The 19,693-nt window shown below is 39.5% G+C and overlaps 4 protein-coding genes across 11 annotated transcripts; 1 reads left to right on the forward strand and 3 right to left on the reverse strand.

The window, feature by feature from the left end:
* Positions 1–290: 290 nt before the first annotated feature.
* On the reverse strand, positions 291–4,748 carry LOC135581343 (metal tolerance protein 5). Of its 2 annotated transcripts, XM_065081856.1 has the most exons (7): positions 4,458–4,597; positions 3,919–4,378; positions 3,478–3,587; positions 3,130–3,375; positions 1,993–2,073; positions 1,491–1,724; positions 291–925 (listed from the first exon to the last, which is right to left on the reverse strand). In XM_065081856.1, exons 3-7 carry the CDS (start codon positions 3,541–3,543, stop codon positions 575–577), a joined length of 978 nt encoding a protein of 325 aa, XP_064937928.1. In that variant the 5' UTR covers positions 3,544–3,587; positions 3,919–4,378; positions 4,458–4,597; the 3' UTR covers positions 291–574. The 2 variants fall into 2 exon arrangements, with proteins under 2 accessions (XP_064937928.1, XP_064937927.1); XM_065081855.1 differs by lacking the exon at positions 3,919–4,378 and having other exon boundaries at positions 4,458–4,748.
* Positions 4,749–6,209: 1,461 nt separating this feature from the next.
* LOC135581355 (serine/threonine-protein kinase AFC1-like) lies at positions 6,210–12,514 on the reverse strand. 7 transcript variants are annotated; one of them, XR_010479036.1, is made up of 14 exons: positions 12,104–12,450; positions 11,426–11,597; positions 11,227–11,253; positions 10,885–11,038; positions 10,748–10,796; positions 10,546–10,660; positions 10,254–10,345; positions 9,879–10,035; positions 9,716–9,780; positions 8,749–8,846; positions 8,525–8,636; positions 8,130–8,408; positions 7,907–7,965; positions 6,210–7,597 (listed from the first exon to the last, which is right to left on the reverse strand). XR_010479036.1 is itself a non-coding variant. In XM_065081857.1 (12 exons), the coding sequence occupies exons 1-12, from the start codon at positions 12,221–12,223 to the stop codon at positions 8,247–8,249; spliced, it is 1,323 nt and encodes a 440-aa protein (XP_064937929.1). In that variant the 5' UTR covers positions 12,224–12,449; the 3' UTR covers positions 8,078–8,246. The 7 variants fall into 7 exon arrangements, 4 of the variants coding, with proteins under 4 accessions (XP_064937929.1, XP_064937930.1, XP_064937931.1 ...); XR_010479035.1 differs by having other exon boundaries at positions 6,210–7,965; XM_065081857.1 differs by lacking the exons at positions 6,210–7,597; positions 7,907–7,965 and having other exon boundaries at positions 8,078–8,408; positions 12,104–12,449.
* A 562-nt stretch (positions 12,515–13,076) lies between these two features.
* LOC103997244 (zinc finger protein ZAT5) lies at positions 13,077–13,591 on the reverse strand. Its single transcript, XM_065084847.1, has 2 exons — positions 13,208–13,591; positions 13,077–13,106 (listed from the first exon to the last, which is right to left on the reverse strand). The coding sequence occupies exons 1-2, from the start codon at positions 13,589–13,591 to the stop codon at positions 13,077–13,079; spliced, it is 414 nt and encodes a 137-aa protein (XP_064940919.1).
* A 2,672-nt stretch (positions 13,592–16,263) lies between these two features.
* LOC103997245 (zinc finger protein ZAT11-like) lies at positions 16,264–17,118 on the forward strand. The gene has a single exon (XM_009418415.3). The coding sequence runs from the start codon at positions 16,369–16,371 to the stop codon at positions 16,858–16,860; it is 492 nt and encodes a 163-aa protein (XP_009416690.2). The 5' UTR covers positions 16,264–16,368; the 3' UTR covers positions 16,861–17,118.
* Positions 17,119–19,693: the final 2,575 nt, after the last annotated feature.

Consider the following 19,693-nt stretch of genomic DNA (forward strand, 5'->3'; position numbering starts at 1 on the left):
ATTATTCCCACAAGAAGTGTTTCCACAAGTGCTGCCATGATGCTTCCACATCACATCAATGGCCAAGCGAATGAGTCGTGGAGGACCATTTGGCTTTCCGAGTGATGACAACAGGATCCACCGGGAAGAGAAAAGACAAAACGAATGCTGTGGCTTATGCGATCATGATGATGACTTGGGAACTCACCAGGTCCAGATGCACGATACCGTAGCTTTCCTTCAAGCCTACCACATGAAAGGAAGAAGATAAAAAGTTTTGATGCAACGAGGCATTTTTATGAAGAGTGGCATATCACAAAGCTTCCTCAAGTTAGAATGGAAATGTCCACAAGCTACAAACTGCAAAGGATGTATGAACGCTGATGCCAACAAGCCATCTTATCTTCTCATAAGCGAGCTACCCAATCTGCTGGCCTTCATGATGTTCCAAGCAAGGTTGCAAATTAAACCAACCACAAGTAGGGTCGGTCCGCTTGATAATTTGAACAACGATGACAGCCATCTATAGAACTTGGAAGACGCTACTGGACTTTAACCTTGAGTTATTTTGGCACGACACACCTTTGTGTGGTGGCTAATCGTCATGGGACTGGGCATGCTCAGGCTTATGGGTGAATTCATAGTCGAGGTGAACGAAAGCTCGTTCTATCTCAGGCAACTGCTCTAGTTTCTCTTGCAGGGCCTCCCCGATGTCGTGAGCTTCTCTAAGTGGCATCTCTGATGGCAAGACGATGTCCACCTCCACAAAGTAGTGCGATCCGAATGTGTACGCTCGCACCGTATCAATGTGCCGTATGGCCTTGTGGTGGTTCCAGCACAGGTATGTGAGCTTCTGTAGGTATTCCGGTGCTGCCGACCGCCCTACCAACGAGTTCACGTTTTCCAGCACAGTCATCGACCATGTACGGATGGTATACAGTGCCAACTGTCACGATAGACAATAATATCAGCTCTATGCCTCAAGTGTCTGTATCGATGCAAAAGAATGAAAATATTGACTCATACACAAATGATTTGAGTGTTGTTTTCTCTTTAGTGTTTAAAATCATAGATGAAAATATCACAGATAAATTGAAGTCAAAATTTCTAAAGCCGTATGAGGAAACTTCCTGTAAGTTTCTAGAGCGTTGCTTACGTACATTTGTCCAATGAGCCAGCCATCTACCGATTCATTGCAATTGATGCTCAATCCCAAAGGGAAGATTTTCAGAAAAGTGAGTTTTATCATCCGACAAAGCATCAACCTTACTCTATTTCTCCTAATATTCTATAAAAAAAAAGATTGATCAAACTATAAAAACTGTTTATCACAATATTAAAGCACACAATTATTTTAAGAAAGAAAATACTAAAAACAACAAAGTCTATAAATATACAGCCTAGAAAATCCATTTGTGGATTTAGAAGCTTAGGACATAACATGCAAAGAAAAATTAAACGGAAGGATCTAAAATTAGCATGTGAAAGAAGATAATGCCTCTCCTACTTACAATTACGGCGCCAACAGGGTCTATCCAGCCTTTGACGTAGTTGGCAAGCAGTGCAGCCACAAGGCCAATGATATTTGTAATGACATCGAAAAAGTGATCCTGTGCATAAGCCTTAACTATTTCATTAGTGAACGAACGGCAGTAAACAACAAGGCCAAGCTTCACCAACGTCACTGATAGCATGATGTCAACCAACCAGGTTTCTTGCTCCTTGGTCAACCTGAATTCATTGTCCTGCATATTGACATATCAACAAGCATGAGACTTTCATACTATAAATGCAGGATTGTCGATACTGTATTTAGATTTTCTATAATCTATAAACAGAGAAAGGCTGTGTACTGGGTTATAATCTATAAACAGAGGTCATAGATTTTATAGGCCCCATGAAAGCAAACATTTCTACTGTATTTAGATTATACACTCAGGATTCATGATCAAGGATGAAATTTCACATCTACTCCAAGGGTTGTCAATACCAAATATTGTCAAATGCACTTACATCAGACATCAGTGAGCGCACTGACTCTAAGATTATCTGTAGACCCAATGTTGCCATAACAGATGCAAAAACAAGAATTCCCTGCAAATCATAGAAATATTCTTAGTGCAACTGTGAACAAATCAAGAAAAGTAAACGTAGTGGAAGCAGAAGAAATCAACTAATGAGAGGATTAAGTGTCCAAAAAAACATAAACCTTAAGGGTAAAACAACTACCACAGGTGCTAGAGTTGGAGGTTGGATTTTACACAAGATACCCAGTTGGAGTTACTTGAGCTGAGCCCTATTCCTGAGCCAGTAACAAGGATAATGCAACATGAAATCAATAAGTTCAAAGAAAAACAGTGTTTGTTACCCATTATAGTGATAAACTATAAACCCAAGATAGACCCATCTAAGAAAGAAAAGATGAATTTGCTCCCAATAACATAGTGTAGTTGCTAGAATAGAATTCACATGAAACAAACTCTTTACAGGGCCATCCCATTCAGATATAGAGATGATTACCCGGCTGCAATAGTTGGCAAGAAATCTGAATACATGAAAAATGTGTAAAAGATAATAATAAATTACCAAAATAACCCAAGTATTTCTAGTATGACCCATAAAATAAATGTAATAGATATGGGTAAAGCTCGGCTTTAACAACAGTAAATTTTTTATGAGCAAGAGTAGCTGACTCCCCACACGTAAATGTATCTTTTCCAGTGCAAAAGTGTGCAGCCAGTTGGAAACAAAAAACAATTGGAACATAGTTCCTGTAGAGGAACCCCAAGGATGACACACCACAACTAACGAGGACATAGTTCCAGTAGAGGAATCCCAAGGATGACACACCACAACTAACAAGGACATATCAATTACTTTGCCTTGCATAACAGTAAAAGGATAAACAAATGCTATAACAAGGACATATCAATTATTGTGCTTTGCATAACCATAAAAGGATAAATAAATGCTAAAGTTAATGACATTTCCAGTTGTTGTGGCTGCATATAGCCTAGTTCCATATGAATATATTTTTTGAATAGTGAGTCGCTAAAGAAAGGAAACATACTGTTCCATGCAAACAATGGTAAACCTTGTATAATATCAACTTGACTAATTAAAAATAAAAAGAAAAAGAAATACACTTACCAATGGTTGCATGCGTCTTTTGCCAATAGGATATTGGTAGGGATTTCTTGACTGCATTTGGCATGCAGTAAACCATAGGATAAACCCTGATAAAAGATCAAGGAGAGAATCGAGTGTAGATGCAATAATTGCCAACGAGGCACTCCTGACTGAAGCATAAACTTTTGCAGCAAAGAGAACCATGTTAGCGATGTTCGATAGTCTAATGGCCATTGTCTCACTCTTAGCAATCTTCTCGCGCTCCTCCTGTTTCGAAACATAACGATGTCAGTCCATGGCTTATTTCATATCAAGCTAACACTTTCCTTCAGAAGTATTTGCCCTCTTCAGCCTCAGGAGAACTCGTACCTTCGACATTCCAGGAAGAAAACCACGTTCAGTTAAGGCATCCATTTCGTTAAAACCCTCAAGCATTTCTTCCTGTTGCTGATAATATTCTGCCACCACATCTCCAGTGCCTATGACCATCACGTCAACACTTTTTTCTCAGTTAAAAATCCCAAACTCATTTGTTCAACATACTGCTCTAACACTACCTTCACAGTTAAGAGGCAAATGAGATTTCAGCATATTAATTATATCACAAAACGATCAGCTGATGCAAAACATGATTAGCAAACCAAATCCGAGAAATAGGCGTCGGTAATTCAAGAGCAAAATTTTTTTCAGATATTGTTTCTCATGTTTATCTAGAGTAAGGTGCTTAATCAGTGAGGTGACTCCAGAAAAATAAATCTCCATTTAAAAAAAAAGTAAAGAAAAATAAATGAATACGGAGGGACTACTCACCATGAACAATGACTTCCACCCTCAGGTTTTCTCGTTTCAATCTCAGTAATCCACTTTGAAATCAATAATCTAGTAGCAAAGGATTCGTCAAGAAAAAGGGTGGGGATGAAACTGGATCCGATCTCAATTTCCAAATACCCACAACTACAAGCCTTCCTATCAACTAGTGTATTATATACTTCATCAGCATCCAGATTATTGACTAAAAGCCAAAATACTCATCCGCGATTTCTCATATTCCCAAAACGAAGATACCTTAAACCAAGGAGACACCTTTTTCCGATCCCCAAAAGGCTAGCAGAAAAAGATCGCATCTGAAACAATATAGCCCAACATTTCCGCAAGTAGAATAAAGAAAGCACCGGTCGATACAATTGGATGATGTGGTAGGCTGCTCTTCTGATCAAAGGGGATGACGGAAGAAAGACCATAATAATATGAACGGGAAGCATGCATATGCCTAATAAAGAAAAACACGCATCGAACTCGAGCGGTCAGATTACGAAGGGAATAGAAAAAGAAAGAAAGGGAAGGCGAACCTAAGACGCCGAGGCAGTCATGGAGGCCGCGGGGGGGAGGCTTCTCGCGGGGCTCGGACGGTCGGAACCCGTCGAAGTTGAGCCGCCACGACCGCTCCCTTTCCCCGGACTCCACCAAGAGGAGCTCGGTTCCCTCCTCGTCGTACGCCCTCTCCGGCTCTCCCATCCGCCTCGTCGTCGCGAGCTCCGCCGCCGGGGAAACAGAGCGCAAAGGTAAGCAGGTGAGTGGAGTCACGCCACCGCGGTGAGAAGAGAGCAGGTTTTCCGACTTTTATTGCTTCCTTGGTACACGTCCTCCGAGACGGCGGCGAAAGCAATCAAAACGCGGGGACCACCATCCCCTCCTGTGGAGGAAGATATATCTAAAATATTATTATTATTATTATTATTATTTATTGTGCGGTGTATATGATAATATATATATATATTCTTTGTATTATTCTGTTTTGTCCTGAATGATTAATGGACGGTGATGATTTAATCGTGAGATAATGGACGACCGTGGATGAGAGAAACCAGGCGTATGTTGTCAAATTAATTTGAACCACGATAATTCTCAAAATTATTAGATAAGAGTGGGCGCTAACGATTAGCTGTTGGATTAATCATGACTAGGCTCATCTAATTCATGTGAACTATCACGCTAATCATGACAAAGATAAAATATCAGATGCTGTTACAATTAAATAAATTAAATATTTTATTTTTATTATCAATCATGCACCTAAAACATAAAATAAAAACAAAAAGAAGGATCACACGAGGCACCACCCAACTCTCCACAATTAATATACATATATATACTCCGAGAATGTTGTTCCTGTACACCTCAATATATATATATATATATATATATATATATATATATATATATGTATATGTATATATATATATATGTATATGTATATATATACATATATATTTCGTGGCAAAGAATCGTTTGATGCAAACAAAAAGTTGTGATCATACTATGGGGAATCTGTTTCGGATGAGAGGGGATCGGCCGCCGCGGATTGGCCGCTTGATCCGGTCGTCCGTTTCCTCTCTCTTTCTGTCACCTGTTAGTCAGGGATGAATGACGCGTGGCACCAATATCGTTGGTGCGGTGCATACGCCCAACGGACTGTTGATTCCAAGTATTCTTATATTAAGGTAAGGCGATTTTTCAGAAAATTAAAATACTTTTAATTTTTTTTCCTAAAATAACAAATATATATATATATATATTTAAAAGTTACTCAACCAAAAATCGATAAATTAGTTTGTAATTTATGTTATTGGATTCTTTTATGGAATAATATAAAAATATAAAAATTATATTCGTAGATATTGTTTCGGAAGAATTTATCCAAAATATTACATATAAATTTATAATTCGAAATGAATAGCACAATTAAGGAATCATCTGCGGATGTTATCTTGTTTTCATGGATTCGTTGTTTGGAACCAATTCGGAGGCAACAGACGGGAACAAATTATAATGTGAAAAGCACTTTAAACGTGACGTTTTCAAAGCCATATGCCACACATGGCGTTTTCAAAGCCAACAAACTCAAGTCATGTGTGCATCAGTCACTCGACTTCTTCATTACAAACAATCTTCCGAGGAAGACGACGTATGCCACAATTATTTGCGCTAATCACTGAGCCCGAAAGCCGCTCTCATGTTGAAAGAAAAAGTTATATGACCATAAATATATCATTTCCCCACTCGACGGATAACGCACCCACCCATCACATGATGGGTGTGACTTAAGACCAATCACATGAAGCAATTATTAACTCTTGACCTGTCTCTTGTCACTAGTCGTACAAAAAATTATACTTAATACAGGGATGAGTTGCATGTCCTTATTTCTTATAAAAATAATAAATAAATAAATACGAAAAAAAGAAAAATCAATCTTAGAACCTAACCTTAGAATCTCTGCGTAAACACTTCAGGAGAAGAAAAAGGAAGATACAGTCACTTTACAGTGACAAATGATGCATCTCGATCATGCGATTGACAAGCGAGCCACCAACCACAGGCGTACTCGCTCTCTCTTTATCCAAGTTTGACACGCTACTTCGAGAGAACCACACTTACAAGCAACTTTTGTGATTCTTCCTGAGCATAATTATTATAACCTCTGTGAAAGGCTGCTAACCTTCAACCATAGGATTGATGGAAATAAATGGATGAGTTAAGATCATCTGCGCTTCAACTTCTCTGAATCATGCTTCAATTTACAGCATCCTAAGCACAGATGCTTAGGCAGCAGGCCACCCCTGTTACAAACATGAAGATTTTGGATGTCAAACATCTACATCATCTGAAAGAATCTGAAGCTCAAATTTGCATCATTAAATCCTCATCAGCCTTCATATAAAACATGAATCCTGAGTAAGATGGGCAAATGATCAAAATAAAAATTTAGCTCTAAGGTGAACAGCTTTCAGTTTTAGGTTCCTCACTGAAACACCTGAGTCAGTCTCACAATTCTGTTCAATTAAGAGGACAAAGAAAGTTCTAAGGAAACACAGGCCACATAATGCTGTACAAATCATTTGTTGAAGAAGTACATCTTTAATCAAGTAGGAGGCTTTTACCTGGTATATCCAGCGTGGCTTCAAGAGACTTCTCTTACATAAAGAGAAATCCTCACATCTACAATTACATCAAGACAATAATCGAAACCAAGGGTTGTTCCTGTGAAGTGTCAAATGCCAGCCACAGTGCAACAGTTCATCTTGGCCGAATCGCTGGCAACACAGCAAATGTCTTCATTCCATCTTGTTCTTGCTCAAGATGTTCAGAGTAAAACATACTATTTATGCTAAAAAAATCTCAGCAGCAGAAATCAAGTTCTATGTGAAAACTTCATTTTGATGGAGGGCCAGTATAACACAAAGAAAAAGGATCTTGTAGCTCATCAGAGTATCGGGATGAGGATCATTTTAATTTAACAATGCAAACTAAAAATTCTGTAGTAGCAGCAAAATTATCGTTCTACCAAGAACAATTTGTATTAAATTACATACCTTCAAGAACTAAATCATTGTATTAAATTACATACCTTCAAGAACTAAATCATCAGCAAGCTGCGGCTCCTGCATGAGTATGAATATACAAGCACTAGAACAAAATTCTGTATGAACTGAACAAAATAAAATATGTCAATTAGAATATTAAGATGATAAAATATATGGTAGCCACGCAAAATTAAGTGAATAGTTCAACACCAGCTGCCAACGCAAACACAATTATGATATCATACTCAATAAGGAGCATACTAGCGATTCCAGCCTCTAGGCACATTTATTTATATTGTGCTTGAAACCAATATATTCCATCTGCCTTGAGCCAACGGCTGGTTATTCAGATAAAAGGATGCCAGCAATACTGAGCTCAAGTTTGCTCAGATCACAAAAAGATGTGACCATATTATTAGAACTTCCTTTCATACCTTTCATCCAGTCCCTTCTCTAAATTGCAACCACAGGAGACACATGCACAACTGAAACTCTGCAAAGAGAAGACAATTCCCATGTTGGTGTCAGTTTGGCTGGTACATATTCAGGTTGAACAAGCAACAAACGTGTACATTCATGTCATGGATGTAGTGATGGTGCAAACATGGAGAAAATAAATTGCATTATTCAAGCCTGACAAGTTCATCGTTACACAACTGTGTTCCCTGTACAGCAGCAACTTCCTGTCCATGAAGTCTGCAGGTTCAGCTAAGACACGTGTCTCTTTCTAATAATTCACTTACATACTTGATTTAAGAAAGAAGGGTGAAGCCCTTAGTTCAAAGAATAACCACATCTTCTCCACACTCTGGTAAAGAAGGGGTGTCTAAGGGCTTCTTGCGCTTTTAGACGCTCCGTCGGATCATAGCGGAGAAGCCCTTGCAGGAGATCAATTAAATCCCCAGCAGAATGATCAACATGCTGCATTACCAAGTTCTGCAAAGCATTTACAATTATTAGATAGCATGACTTAACTAGAATGAAAAACATCATAGGAAAAGATGGATATTCTTTCAAAACAGAAATAGGTCAATTTCCAAACTGACACCTACCTGAAGACGAGGCAATTTCCAAACTGCTCTAATACTTTCCCTTGAGGTTGCCCCTTCAGGCCAGTCTAATCGCACTCCTCTACCTTGCCTGAAATATTTCTCTGCATGCCGGCTACCATGGACATACAAGAAAACAAGTATTAAATATCATAAGATTAACCTGTCAACAAATTTGGTTGAGTAATAACAAAATCATAAAAAAAGAAACAAAATGTAGGACTCACTCAGCTCTGATGACCATATGCTGAGGAAGTGGTCCTAACACCCTCTCCATCATAGCCAAATGCTCCAAGTTTTCATGGGTTTGAAAAAGTGCCTCCCCCTAATGTTGAGAAATTAAATACAATGTATTTTAGTATAACTACTTGCTACATAACTTATATGGATAACATATTTACTGTTATATTTCTATTTTACTGATGCCTTAAAATAACAACCATGTTGAGTTACTCTTAAGGAAAATACATATACTCCAGTGTCAAGAACCTTAATGCAGAAGATGTGGGCAAACAAACGAGCCAATAATCACAATATTTTCGGAGCATTAGCAAGTAGTAAAACAAACTTATCCTTCAAGGCTTCACCAGATCAAGCCCTAAAGCTCTCGAGCTAAAATTATCTCACATTATCTTTCACCAGACCATTGAGTGCAATGAATCAGCCAGAACATGACACTTGGAAGTATGACACACATCAGCACCTGGATTTACCTCCTTTAGGAGCGTTTTTCCGCGATGATGTAATTCCCCTTTGGGTTGTGGTAATGTCCAGGCAACCACCTAACTGCTTGGAAGTCCATTGTGTTTGCCTTTAAGCCATTACAAGCGACCACGCAATGTTGTACAAAATGCACAGTCACAGACAGAGAATATCCAGCAACCTTTAGTTCATCAAACGAAAGGAAAAGAAAGGACGCACAATGGTCACCACTAAACTAATCGGACAGAATTATTTTTAAAAGCATATTAGAAACTACATGTTGTTAGTTCAACTGGTAAAGCAGATTATCCAAAAACCCATAAAATATATTTCTTGGATTGCTACTGTTAAGTACATCATAAGATGCATCTTTTCACCATCGAGTTTTGTGTAAGACAACTAGTTAAAGTAAGAGCATCCAGAACAAAGGCCACTATATAGAACTGACAATGAAAGACAATCTGCTAACAGGATCAGTAAGAATGAACTCACCGAGCAAAGTTCAACAAGAATGCAACCCACGCTCCACATATCACAGGGATAATTCCACCCAAGCCCTTCAAAATAATAAAGAAAAGTCAACAAGTATAAAAAGAAAAAATATATATAACTACACAACTTGTGAAATATCATTTGAGGCAAAACAAAATTTTACCAAGAATAACCTCAGGTGCACGGTAATGCCTAGTTGAGACCACGTAACTGTGGTCCTGATGTTCAAATGTTGTACTTCCAAAGTCTATAAGCTTGATTGCACTAGTTTTTGGGAGATTCATGAAAAATAAACCACTTTTGGTTGACCATGACAGAACCTGCATTAATCATAATACAGAGACAATTTTAATATTAGTAGAACAGATAAACAAAAAAAAGGGGGGGGAGGGGGGGGGGAACATAAGCTTGTTGCTGCAGGAAAACAAAGAGTATTAACTTCCTATCAGTCATCATAGAATACATAGTTTCTTGGACACTGGCTAATAACAAGAATAATGAGATGCAGGTAAATTCACCTTAGGACCATCTACAGTACCTTGTAATCAGGAACCTTAACGTATTCAGAGGAGACAAGAAGAATGTTCTCTGGCTTCAAGTCAGTGTGAATTAGCTGCAACTCATGCATAACTGTGACACAAATAAAAGTGTGATAACCTTTATAGAAACCACTAAAGCCACATTTCAATAGAATCCCAAGCTAGTAAAGAAGATTGTAAACCTCACTACTGTTTAGTACACAACAACATAGTGTCAAAAAATGATTGAGCACCACACAATCTAATGCTTGATTACTGAATTGCATGTAATGGAAGGGACAGAACAAGTACATGCTACAGACTCCAAAAGCTGTCTCCCAAGTTCCCGGACTAAGTCAATGGGGAAAGAGCGGTAGCTATTTTTCCGAAGGAAGTCATACAAACTTGGTCCAAGCTTCTCAAAGACCTGTTGAGATCACATAAAAATAGAAATGCTTAGAGAGAAACATTAGGCCACCACAGAAAACTGAGTCACAAATGCATATGTACTTACTATACATATATGATTACGATAGTCAAACCAATTCCGTATTTGCACACAACTGCATGAAGAAACCACGTATATGTATCCATCTTAAAGTCCTAAGTATTCAATAAATAAAATAATAGGCTGAAATATTGTTGACCTACCGAGTGCCACTTCTGTCAGCTTTTGCAAGCCTTTGAAGTACGTCAATTTCGATCATTGCAGCATCACGATATTTCTGAAGCGAACGCACAATTTTGATAGCAACTGGTTCTTGATTTTCCAAGTCCCAACATTCCAAGACTTGCCCAAATGTTCCTGCAGAATATGCAATGCATAAAATGAAAATACAGGGAGAAAACTAAGAGTTCATAACAAACAAAGGTTCGTCACTCATAAATTTTAAATATTAGAATCAGTTAAAAGGGAGATGATGTAAAAGAAGAAATCAAATGTCTTTCTAGTATTATCGCATGTTGGCTAATGCAGGAGTGAAACAAACTCACCTTCACCCATTTTGTTCAGTATCCTATCTGCATAGGTCAACAGTGTAAATGTGTTAATATCAGGGTGTATCCATAAAATTAAAATGAAAAGTGCAGTTGAGGTTGCAGATGCATCGATAAAATTAAAATGATAGCACGTACTTGAAAACATGGTGCTACTATTTACACAAATATAAACAGAACAGCGACAAACAATTACATCTCGGTGTTAGATTCTCGCCGATGCTAAAAATATAATGGCCGTCTTTGTTGTCGCCCCTCCAGGGAGGAGATGCATATCGAGGGACTCCACCATGGTAGAATGATTGCAATAACTGGTTGGCACCAGCTACATGGGCAGCTTCCTTTCCGCAGTACAACGTCACAGGAACCTACAAAAAGGATAAGTTCATTTCCATGTTAGACAATTCTGAGAATTGCACAAACAGAATTCTCAAGCATTTAATCAGGTTAATACCACACCCAAAAAAGTCCTTCTGAAGGAAAAAAAAAAATGCACTACTTTTACCAGCAAAAGCAAAATTCACTGGCATCGAAGCAATAAAAAGAAAACAAAAACCTGTCGCTCCGCTACAAAGTTCAGTTCAACAAATAAAAATATACCATATTTCGATGCAGCACAACAGCAATTGAGTCCAGAATCGCTCGAGAACCGAATAGCACTAGGATGAATCAGGCCGGACAACGAACGGGTCAACGAGATCCTTTACGAAATTCACATGAAAACAACTAAAAATGCTCCCTTTTTTTTCTTCGAGATCTATCATCAAAACCGAAATTTATGAAAAGAAGCACGAATACCAACAGAAGGCTCAATTCAAAAAAGGGCCGGACGCAGGAGAAAGATCGAAAGAAGAGATCGGGGCGAAGAGCAAACGGGAAGAAAGACCATTGCGGGGGGGATCGGAGGGGGCACATCCCAAGTGAACCTGGGCCTCTTCCGCGGGCGCTTGTCCGTGGCCGCGTGCGGGAATTCGGCCATCCACTGGGTCTCCATCTCCGAACAAATCACCAAAGCAACACCCAATTCATCAGATGGTGAAATCGATGCGAATCAAGAACGACAACCCAGGTTCTCTTCTTCGTTTTCTCCCAGCAAGCCCTAATCGGCCGCCCTTTTTCTCAGGCTAACTACGGTTTAAATGAACGTTGATCGCGGGGACGAGGTGTGTCATCTTAACCGCAGTTACTTGGAAACCGTTTCCGGAAGAAGATCCCTCGAATCCCTCTGAGTCGGATCACATTTATGTTTTGGTCCTCCCAAAAGGATTTTATTTTCTTTGAGGAGTTTTGCTTATATACACCCCCGCAAAACATGTAATCTGCCAATAGCCCCTCCAACAGTCACATTTGCATGAATACCTCCTCTACAATAGTGGATATCATGCGTATCTTCCCGTATAAGTTTGTATTTGCATGTATGTCTTCCAAACAACACGTACATATGTTTTTTTCTGAAGTGTTACAGTAAATAATAAACTCTCAAAAGAGATTATATGTTTTTATTGTAACATTCGAACTGATTAATATAGATCTACCGCTCGAGTCTTTAGGCGTTACAAACAGTTTACATGGTTTCTTGTGGTAGGATTTTAGACTGTAGAATGCTTTCCAATTGGGCTTGCCATGGGCTGGTCATGGCTATTTCTTGGAGGAGACGAGAGTACACGAGACGCGTCAGAGAGAGATCAACCTACTGATACAAGAGATGATGATCCCTGGTATCATCAGTCCAAGTAGTTCTCAGATCAGCAAAGATTCATCCTCTCCGTATTCTCACAAGGAAATAGTAACGTATAGTCTCTCTCAATCATATTTCTATGCATATGAAATATCTAATTTCTCTATTCCTATGTGATAGCAGCTTTGAACGCGAATTTCTATAGAAAAGAAACGAAAAATGTATATTACAATCAAATCCTGTATTTCTCTATACGAATAACTGAAGCAGCTGATGATAAGAACTACTCGTATGGGCTACAATCCGATCATCATCGGAGACGTCAATCTGTAGACCAGCCATGCTCGATTCCTTCTTCTGATGAGTCTGTTTCGAGTACTCCTCGGCCGTGGGCTTATGGCGGCGCATGTGGCCGCCCAAAGCTTGCCCCATCGCGAAATTCATGCCACAGATGGAGCACCGATGCACGCTACGTTTGGAGACGGAACGATCGGTTCTCGGGCGCTTGTGGCTCGTCCGGTGGCCGCCGAGCGCTTGGAACGTCGGGAATTGGCGACTGCACGTCTTGCACTCGAAGACACCGACCGCCGCCCTCGGCTCACTGTGGGTCTTCGCCGTCGTCGCCCCGCAGGAGAGCGACAGCAGCAGCTCTGCATCGTCTTCGTCGGCTCTTGGACTCTTCATGTATTGGGATGGAGATGATAGAGCTTTGCACCCAAACATGTATTGTATCCACCTCCCGAGATATATATGTATATATAGACACACGCACACACATTCTCCGCCGTGCATTTGGTCTAGGCTTCAGATCGCGACAGCTGGGAAGGTTCCAAAGACTTGCTGCTCCACTGTTGTCATGGAGCAAGCAGATTGCAGTGAGAACTGCGCATGGGATAGCTTCGCAGTGAAGGAAGGAAGGCTGCGGAGGTGTTGCTTTTGTTACCGGCTTACTTGGTTTACAAGTGACGAGAGTTGACTCGGTACTCGCCTTCAAAGTGAGGCTAAGAACGAGAGGAGATATGCCGACATCGACATTGAAATATCGACCACAGCATTACCCAATGTCGAGAAGATAGAGGAAGAGATCACCGCAAGACGACCATATTGTTTGCTTGATTTGGTACAGCTGATTTGGCCGTCTTATCTACCCATGCGTCATATGTCATCCTGCATCATCGTCCTCGTCGACCGATACTTTTATCTTGCTGTCCGGATTGTGACTTGTGACTAGAATTGGAGGTGAAAATATTTCTTCATATCTTGCTCCTATCCCAAAACCTATAAATAAGAATAACTAGACACTAATTTCTAAGATTTATCTTCACATGAAGTCCTTTTCTATGACATCAGATACCAAGTTTCTTCCGGTACACATTTCAGAGTTCATATGATACATATGTGACAAGAGTTTAATTTGCATGTTAGAAATTTTAATACCAAAATATGTTTTTAAATTATTATAATAAAAACATAAGAAAAACTAATATGAAAAAGAAATTATTACTTTTAGTCATTGTCAAGAATTTCAACAACGATTTCTTCTCGAATTATAATACTTTTCGACTCAAAACTCTCACTTTAGATGATATAAAAAATCATTTAGACTTAAAAGAGATTATAAGCCCAGGGATCAAAACCCTCGTTTATATAGATGTTCTCCCATCAATAACATTTATTATCATCAACTCCATAACGTTAAAGAATCAATTCAAATTTGTAATGTTTGGACCATATTTAAACATTTTTAACGATATTAAATAAAATATTTAATAATAATAGTTATATATAGATTGAAAAATCAAAATATTTGAACTATAATAAATGAAGAAATTGATTATAATGAACGATGAACTTAATGAGAACGATTACATTATTATTAAATAAAATATTTAATAATAATGATTAGGTCGCATGCTGCAAGGCTGTTCACAGTGTTCTCCCAATTAAGTAATGCTGTTATGTTACATTACTTAATTAAACCCATAAAACTACAACTAAAGTTCATGCACTGTATTTTTTTTTGTCATCTATTTGAGCAGCTGTGAGATGTGTTGCATGCAGCGGTTGGTATCTAACATTAGATCAACTCTCTTCGGTCTTTCCGTATGCCAAGTCAATGGACCCGAATGAAGTCAACGGAAAAATTCTCCTGACACTCGCTGTGTCGTAGAGCAAATGGGAATCGATCATACTTCTCCACCAACCACTCAATCTAGAACAATTGACAAATCCCCCAAGTCACACAATTCCACCATTGAAATATTCTCTTCACAGCCTTTTTCCCACACTGTTTGTTGTTGGTGAACAAATATACCGTGGTAGGTTGAGCCCTCTCGATAGGGTGTTGATCGACGTTCCTCAGTCCGGGGCATCATTTGTGTTGAGTAGCGTCTCTCCATCTCAGGCTAGTCAGCAACTCGCCTTCGTACACTGGATGGTAATTCCCAAGTTGAGACGCTCGCGGCTCGATGGTGGTCATTTTCCTACAAAAATTACCATTGTCGGGTGTTTCCTGACTTTGTACCCTCCGACGAGCAAGTCAGTAGTTGTTTCTTTTCTTTTTCCTCCTCCTCTGGCCGGATGCCGACCAGGGGCTTTTATACTACTGTACGTGGGTCGGCCGTATGCGGGTTTGACATGACGGCCGATTCTCGAGGGATGAGATGATACTTTTGTGCGGCCGTCGTTCCGGGACACGCGGAACGGCGCCAGACAGCGCCGTCCAGAGCTTCCGGGACGGGACATGCCAAACAACGCCTTGGTATGGGTTCTGACTTGGCACGTGGGGATGCTCCCCTTGCTGACTCAACTGTAGCGTGGCGTGACATCGATTGTGACGTGTTTTGAACCCAAAATATACATTATCACTTCCAAGTCGCAAACTCATCTCGCAGCATAATAAATCCTAGAAAACAGCTTCGAGGAACTTCCACCATCTACGATGGACTGAATCTTCCGACTCTCAAAACTTACTCAAACTTCTTCCCCCGAGTCAAACAACAACTTGAAAGATCTGCGCATGTTCATGACCATAACCTAATCGAAGAGAGTCCATCTCGTGCCAAAGATGATAAGATGAATCAGATTAAATCCCTGCCGCTCGAGCTTATATCCCCATCTCTTTCGCTTCTGCCGCTGACTCGCTCTCGGTTGTTTTGCTGTGATTTGTCATACCTCGTTAAGGATATGTCATCTCACTTTACCATTGGCGCGGTTCTAGAACAGGAAGACCGGCATTTTCCATCTTACAGCTAGCTAAGATTTGCGTGTCCACCAGGTTATCCCAAGTCCAGCTTGTTTTTATCCGTTCCTGTCATCAGACGTCGTCTGCCTTTAAACACGCATCTATATAGGTATCTTTTGTCTCGTTCATTGCATCATCACCTCCTACACTCCGCAACAGCTCCATACTTCCTTTTATCTTTTGAGGAAAAAGCTTCGTTTGTTGCACACCATAAGACATGAAGAGATACATAATTGGAGGAGGAGAGATAGACTGCGCTAGGATGGCCCATGTCTTAATGCTTCTCTCTCGAGGAGGAGGAGGTGGTGGTGGCGGCGGAGTAGACGAGAGTGGTCGCTTGGCGCAGTCGGCGTCGTCGTCGTCAGGAGGTCGGATGTTCGAGTGCAAAACCTGCAACCGGCAGTTCTCTTCCTTCCAAGCGCTCGGTGGCCACCGAGCGAGCCACAAGAAATCTAGGCTGGCTGCCGGTGATCACGGCCGAGCGGAAGCGGTGGCTGATAAGCCCAAGGTCCATCAGTGTTCCATCTGCGGGCAGGAGTTCGCCCTCGGGCAGGCTTTAGGAGGCCACATGAGGCGGCACAGGACCACGACCGAAGGATTCGTGCATAGCCTCGCAGAGAAGAAGACCGGCGACGACCGGGGAGGGATGTTTCTGGACTTGAACTTGCCGCCTCTAGAGAATGAACTCAAGCTTGGAGATTGTGGATAATATTCGCATGTTCCTTCGACTTCTTCTGCATGCATGTTGGTGCTCTTTCCATTTTGGACGTTGCATCACATGTCACAACATGCATGCATGTTCATGTTCTTTGTCGAGGACTTCGTCGTCTCCTCCTCCCTTCTTCTTTCCATGTTGTACGTTGCATCACATGTCACAACAAGCATGCATGATCTTTGTTGAGGGCCTTCCCATTGGTTGCCACCGTTGGTAGACCGGCTTAGTTTTATGTTTATACCTTTTTGCACAGGAATCGTTGTCTGCTCTAACAAATGCTTTTTTTAATTTCTTTTTCTCTTTTTGAGGGGAATATTTTTTATGAGAAAGAAAATTACTGTCTTCTCAATGTTAGCCAACAACTCGATTTCTTGTACGGCAAATTCTCGAGAAAAGCTTATACTTTTCAAAATTTTATGCAAAACATTCTTACTCTAAAAAAATTTTAAACAGTGTTTTTTTTTAAAAAGTCAAAATGACCCATTTAGTCTTGCCATCGCTCTCCACCCATTGCTTAGTCAAAGTTACTTGAGTAGGAGAGGAAGGAGGAGGGGAGTGCACGCCTTTGTCGTCATCACCTTATATGATAGTCACGGGCAAGACATGAAATGACTAGGTTGATCAAGTTAGCGGAGCCAATCCTCATAGGCTACGGGCGACAACGAGTCCAGCGAAAGAAGAGGTAAAATAATCTTTTCATATGACTAGGAGTGTTGTTTCCAAAATTTTCAAAGTACGTTAGTTTTGCAAAAAAAAAAAAAAAGTAAAAGCTTTTTTCGAGAATTCAATTGTCTTTCTTTATTTTGTTTCTAATAATAATAAAAATAATAAATAATAAAAAATTCCTTCTTTATACGAGTAATTATATACAACTTAAAATTCCTCCTCAATTAATTGATGGGTAAATTCTCAAAAAATGCTCTTAACTTTGAGAATTTTTTGTAAAGTGCCCTAACTTTGAAAATTCCAATAGAGTATCCCTGGCTATGTGAAAAGATTATTTTATCTCTATCTTCATCAAACTCGTCGTAGCTTATGCTAATCCCATTGGCCTCGCTCGTGACCCTTGTGCGAGGAAGGAGGGGGTGCAAGAGTCGTCGCTACCTTCGCAGGTCTCATTGGTCCCCATCAAAATTGTCATCGCCTCCACATGCATAAACCTAGGTTTAATCAAGGTTGATAGGGTTTGTATAGGTGGAAGCGACCCTTATCCTCATGCTAGACTATAGGCAAGCATGATGAGGATTGTGCAAAGTAGGGGCGATAAAAGTATAGTAAAGGTTAGGAACAAAATGATCATTTATGAAAAAATGAGTGTTCTATGAAAATATCTCAAAGTTACGAGTTTTTTTTTAAAATTACCCTTAATTGATAATAATAGAATATTATTCAATTAAATATAATAAAGATATAATTTTAAGATGAAAAGTGCAATGCAAGTAGATTTCTTTAAGCATGTGCTTTAAAAAAAAACTTGGTGTCATCTCTTCTCTGTGCGAAGGCACTTACGCTTATTCAAATGTGCACCTCATTTTAATTCATTTATGAATAACTTTTAGATGAAGTTTTTTAAAAATATTTACTTTTGAAAATGTTTCCTAGAGCGTCTCTACTTAAAAAAATTTATATAGAGCATCTCTTCTTATGTGAAAAGATCATTTCGGATCTATCGCGCATAGCTCTCTCGACACTTGCATGAGAATTACATATGAGACACTCAAAGGTGAGATTGATAGGGTTTGCAGAGGCGATAACAGCCCTCGCGCTCCTTCTTTCCTCGAGCGAGGGCTACGAGCAATGGGTTCAACGCATAGACCGTGCAAAGCCACAAACGAGCATGACGATGATAATGCAGGGCGACATAGGGGCGATGCAAGGTAGAGGCGATGATGGGTTCAGTGAGAGCTAGGGGCAACATGGTCATTTATGAAAAACTTCAAAAATAAAGATTTGTTTCGAGAATTCATCCTAATTTTTTAATAAAAAAATAAGAATCATCCACAAAGTCAAATAATTAGAAAGAGTAAAAAAGTCAACTGATTAAACTGTTTAATTGGCTTACAGACGTAATAGCAGCTTTAAGCGATCATGAACAACGCAATTACACATCAAGATCTAATAATCTGAGAGATGATAAGGAAAAGTTTCTCATTTGTTTTGGCTACATTTTCGAAATTGGCATGCACATAAATGTAATCACAGGTAAGCTCTATGCTACGGAATGCTCTTCTCTTGTTAGTAGATACTTGGCTACATGTCACTTGTGACTTGGCTGCATAAACTTGAGAACATTTACTTCTCCATTACAAGTTGTTGCAACCACATCACAATACGTGGTGCGCACTCATAGATTAATGGAATCGGTAGAGTAAGATCCTGAAGTCGACACACTGACAACTTGTGAGATCTGAAGTTGACGTACTGAACTTGTCAGACACTTCGGCAATGATATCTCATATTACATCTTGCATGGTTCTAAGGGTATCAATAGGGTGGTGAGACGGGACAATCAACTTGTGGATTCCTTCTATTCTTATAATTAATTAATTCTATTTTAGAAAAAAAAATATAAATAATAATATCAAAATGAAAAAGAGATTGGGAAATAAAAATCATGAAATGAAAAGATTGGCTTAGTGATTATAAATATTGAGTTCGATTATTAAATATATATTTTTATTTATATTATTATTAATATATATTTTTTATATAATATAATAATATAAATAGGACGAGGATAAGATGGAAAGTGCTCTCTCTGTCCTCGTCCGTTCCATAATATGGAACCGTACGGATAATGAAAAAGTAGAATTGTCACCTTTATAAG

This window comes from Musa acuminata, chromosome BXJ1-9 (genome assembly GCF_036884655.1).
Source record: "Musa acuminata AAA Group cultivar baxijiao chromosome BXJ1-9, Cavendish_Baxijiao_AAA, whole genome shotgun sequence".
NCBI classification, from domain to species: domain Eukaryota; kingdom Viridiplantae; phylum Streptophyta; class Magnoliopsida; order Zingiberales; family Musaceae; genus Musa; species Musa acuminata.